Raw genomic sequence first — 5,109 nt, forward strand, 5'->3', positions numbered from 1 at the left:
CACATTTCAAGGTGAAACAGATGGCTGTATGAGAAACCTGTCAAAATGACCTTTATACCACAGAATTACAACAAATAATCCTTTTCTTTCTTAAAGTATCATCTCAGCGCAATTCTGTTTTTGAAAGTAAGCAGCAAAGAAATAAGGAGGACATTCTAGAGGCGTGTCCCAAAGGAAAAATGCACCAACAGCACAAACTAGCTTACAAAAAGCAGCAATCTGAGTAAACGTTCTAAGGCATGGGTTTTTTAAAGGAAACTATAGCCCCACCTAATGAAGAGCACCTTCCAAACGGGGAATGAGTTCCTCCATAAGTATAAGAATGGTCCATAATACGTAAACAATTAACAGCCTGCGTGGCTACTGACTTCTTACATGGAGAGAAGTATCCCTCTACAGTTAGTAGGGATAAATCTGCTAAGAGGCTCCAAAGTGAAGGAATCTGTCAGGTATATGAGCAGAGTTCCCCTGGCCTATCAAAGGAAGAAACTTAGGATAAGACTTCCAGAGTCAAATAGTTTTGATGGATACTACTGGGAGGGGAGAGAGAAAGAAAAGGAAGAAAGACGAAGAAGAAGAAGAAGAAGAAGAAGAAGAAGAATAGAAAGAAGAAGGAGGTCATTAATCAGGTTGTAAGGCTGTAAAGTAACTGATAGTAAGAATGACTGTGAATAAAGCTCTGGAAGGTGAGACTAATAAACTTCTTTAAGATGGATCAACTGAAAAGTCCCTAGTGAAGGTCATCTTCACCTTTTGTTTTGAATGCTCATATTAACACATGAGCTTCTTTGATATACTAAACAAGTAACAAGTCTGTAATAAACTAGTTTAGTAACATAGTGACAAATCTGACTCGACTTTCAGCTTCGATGGGAAGATCAAGGTAAATCGTACCTGCTACAATGCCCTGACTAACTACTAATGAATTCATGACACAGGAATGTTTCTTTGATACAGACAAAGCAGGAGAGTGAGGCACTTCCCAAACAGCTCATCAGCCTTTGCTTTAAACAGGCTATAGGACACCTGAATAACAAGTTAAGCAAGTGGTTTCTTTAAAAAATACTGGGCTGTTGAAGCTCAGAGATTAAGTTTCTTTATTTCCAATCATTCTATGAATTAAAAAAAAAAAAAATCCCTAAGGTTAACCCCATAATAGTGTGCACAGGGTAAGGCCCACATGACTACACTTCTGGGCCAAAAGTCTTTACTACAGGTAGTAAAGGATTCTCTCACACTGATGAAAAGATGCCTTGTTAAATAAGGGTGGCTACACCACATAACACAAGATAAAATCAATAGTTCAAGATAATCCTTGGATAGCCCCACTGCCAAGAGAAATGGGTAAAACAAATTCTCATTTAGGTGAGGAAAAAAATGGTTTTGATTGCTACTTCTTTTGATTGAAAAGATTCATGATTCCAGTACAGGGCAAGTCCTCAGTAATTTTTGTTTCTAATTTCTAGTGTTCTAGGTGTGTTCTAAGTGCCTAAATCACAGCCTTACTGTTGACTTATCAACACCAAGGGCTGGCAGCATTGGAGAAATTAACCTGACAATTTTACTTTTCTAAACTGAACATACTTGCCATGTGGAAGCTGGGTTTCTTGCTTGTTGAATAGCAAGAACACTTTAATCTCAACCCATGTCAGGAAAAGTAGTTTGATAAATGGCACAGCAACAAGTCTTTAGAGCATTTAGGAAAGCATCTGTAATAACCATTACCTTCAGAAATTCTTAGGCACAACTAGACTAAGGCTGGTTCTGCAAGTAGCACATGCTCCAATTTTGAGTTATCAATGAGCCAAGAGAGAAAAGAAACAGCTCTGAAATTTCACAATCATAAATAAATACTCATAACTTTGCTAGCTGCCTGAATATATACTAAGAATCAGAATTCCAGTCTTCTGTCTCTGTACTGCCCCTATACAAATGAATAATGCCAGAAGATGCAGAGCTACTGGGAGCTTCATGTTACTCAACATACTCAATGCCCTGGAATTTCTGTACGTATCATCACTACCAGTAACTTCTGGGATCAAAACTCAGATAGCATTAGTTCTCCTTTCCATGATGAACGCTGCAGAATTCTTTGGATGAGAAAATACTCTTATGCCAACTGAGTTATGTGTGGACATAGGTCACATCTACAAAATATCAGTTTGAGTAAGACAGAGACTACTCAGGTCAAAAAATTCTAGAGGGTAAAGTAAAGAAAGACTTGGAGACACTTCACAAAAACTGATAGCTTGGCATGACATTGCAATCAGATCAGATTCAGCATGCCCAACTCGCAACCAGAAGATACAATGAATGTGTTCATTATCAGGTGTTTTGGTGGTGTCAGAAGCAGCTGAGTGGTGTTCCCTCTTCTACGGGGCCTAGAGGGAATAACTTTCAAAATAAGAATACAGATCAGCTAAAACAACAACAAAAAAAAAAGGTCTGAAGCTACAGAAAGTCTTAAAAACAGCAAAGCACTGAAATCAGCTGCTGAAGCAATATAAAAAGCCAATACACTGAGATTCAAAACACTAGAGGCAAAAGTCTGGAGACTGATGCCTGCATGATAGATCTAGGCCTAGATCTGATGATGAACATGCAACATAAACAAACTGGAAATCTAGATAGCTTAGAAAAGGAAAGATCTCCAGCGCAGACAAGTGCCAGGCTGCAGAATCTGAGAACATCCTGAAAACATATACAGCTCCTTTAGAGGAGAGTTGTTTGTGGACTAAAGTACCAAGTGAAATACTTACGGGTAGAAGCTGCACCTAAGTGATAAGCTAACCACTCTATAATCTAACTCCTGTGCTGTTTTTTGAATGAACTTTTGATTACCTGGGAAACTTTCAATTTTTCTGTTAGAATTGTATATTTAGAATAGAACTCTGCTCAGATAACAACTACATAAAATCAACCTTTTACCTTAAAAGAAGCAGTTGAACTTTTATCTCATAATGTACCTAAATGCAGCAGGAAGAACTACATGAGAAATGCACAGTCTATAAAAGACATGTGCATGCACTATGAATCATACACTGACTCCAGTTGCTCTATCTTAACTGCATTACAAAATATAGATTTATGCATACCCACAGATATGCATGTAAGCGAGCAAACAAATATGCACCATTACACTTGCCATATGCTCTGCCCGCATCTGTGTGTATAAAAATATACCAATGTAGACACAGACATATGCACAAAAAGAGCTGTGTCGCGTTATCCTCATGTGGCCCCACTGCGAGCGCATCTTTTGAAGGCGTGTAAGTGCCCACAAGTATTCACCCTCACACCACTGGCAGGCTGCCAGTTGCTCCAGCACTGTGAAGGGATTTTCCTACCAGAAAGCTCAGGCAGCTTTGATACAGTCAGCAGTGGTGCTGCCAGCTTCCACACCACCTCGTGCTTTTCCCCTAGAGCATTAACTTCTAGGAAGTGCTGAAAAAGGAGGTGTTCAGATTTCTGAGGGTTTTCGATTAAAAAAAAATAATAACGCGAGCAGTTTTCCAGTGTTCTGGCACACTGCTGGAAATGCTGACCCAGGTGAACAAGCTCCTGGCTAGCTCCCAGGTCGGGGCAGCGGGAGGGAAGGGGCTCCCCGGCCTGTGGGGTGAGGAGTGAGCCCGGAAGGAACGAAGGGGTGAGGAGAGGGGGGCGGCGGTGCCCGGGGGCCGGGCCGGGCGCCGGGGTGAGGCGCCGCGGGGAAGGGGCAGGAGGAGGCGAGCAAAGAGTGCGGGGAGCGGTCGAGGGGGGGGGTTGAGGCAAGGAGCAGGCGGGAACGGCAAGTGGCTCCCGGAGCGGGTGGCGACGCGGGGACGACAGGAGGGCGGCAGCGCAGCCCCTACCCGCGGCGGTGCATGTCGTGGCGCTGCGGCTTGGCCTCCCCCGCGCCTCCCAGCCGCCGCAGGAAGCCCAGGACGTCCCGCAGCTCGGCTTCGAAGCTGTCCACCACCGGGTTGCCTGGCGCCACGGCCCCGAAGAAAGCGGCCGGCAGGGGCTGCGGGACCGAGGCGGGAAGCGGCGGCCCGGCGGCCTCCGCCATGCTCCGCTCAGGCCGCGGCGGTAACGCGTCGGCGTCGCCAGGCAACGACCTCGGGCAAACGGCCCCGCCGGGCGCGCAGGGGCGGTGGAGGCGCCACGGGCCCGGCTGCGGCACTGCCCGCCGAACTCCCCGCTCCCGGAGGGGCGGCGAGGGGCTGAAATCTGCCTGCGTGCCCAGGGGAAGGGGTCTTCGCCTCGGGGGTCGGGCTGTAGCCCTCGGGGGGCGAGCGAGGGGCCTGGCACAGCCGGAGGGTACGAGCCGCGAGCCCTCGCACGAGCGGGCGAGCGCCCTTCTGTCTCCCGAGGCTGCCGCGCGCTGCCGGGGGGGCGGCGATGCCTCACGGGCACCCTGCGCAAAGGGCGCTGCAGTATCGAGGTGGTTTGCTGTGCGAAAGATGCCGGAGGAAGGCTGGACAAGGCCAGGGGGTACCTTATGGGGTGGGTTTTCAACAACGTATTTCACCATGAATGTCGTTTTGAATTTACTGATTGCATCCCTGAGCCTGCCTAGTGCACGACTGCAGGGAAAAAGAACGCGTGCTAACCTTCTAAAGGGCTACAGCTGCCTATTAAAAAAAAGTGGCAAACTAGGAAACAACCGGGCCGTATTTATCAATGTTATAGGAGGCAACCATTGCAACCTGTGTGTTTTCGAGTTCTTCGTGAGCATTGTGGTAAAGGGGTTTAGGAGGGATGTGAGGAAAACCGGCTGTGTTACCATGTTCATCATCATGATGAGTATAAAGGACAGCTTAACTGAAACATGACAGTGAAAGCTTAGAAATGTAGTGAGTGAGCAATGAATCCTGGCAGCCCAGGCCAGTTGGGGGCAATTTCTTGGCACTGAATACCTGAAAAAGTGCATCCAAGTAATTCACAGCTGATAGTAAAGAACTGTCCTTTGAAAGACTAGACCTGCAGCATCAGTGTGCTGAATGGTGGGAATCAGAAAGTACTGCATTAGCCAGGCCAGAGAGATGATGTGGGAATCGTTTAGACACTATGAGGAATATGCAAAAATTTTAATTAATTTATGACTAACCTGTCTGACTCATTTTACAC

At 46.2% G+C, this 5,109-nt stretch overlaps 1 protein-coding gene across 1 annotated transcript in view; it reads right to left on the bottom strand.

Annotated features, from left to right (window-relative positions):
* The window catches only part of CFAP54 (cilia and flagella associated protein 54), a 118,698-nt gene extending 114,635 nt beyond the window's left edge, over window positions 1-4,063 (bottom strand). Inside the window, exon 1 of the mRNA XM_055809189.1 lies at window positions 3,852-4,063. Coding sequence (XP_055665164.1) covers window positions 3,852-4,048 — 197 coding nt within the window. The 5' untranslated portion in view covers window positions 4,049-4,063. The remainder of the gene's footprint in view (window positions 1-3,851) is intronic.
* Window positions 4,064-5,109: the final 1,046 nt, after the last annotated feature.

The sequence above is a fragment of the Falco peregrinus genome, chromosome 6 (assembly GCF_023634155.1).
Source record: "Falco peregrinus isolate bFalPer1 chromosome 6, bFalPer1.pri, whole genome shotgun sequence".
Lineage (NCBI taxonomy): Eukaryota > Metazoa > Chordata > Aves > Falconiformes > Falconidae > Falco > Falco peregrinus.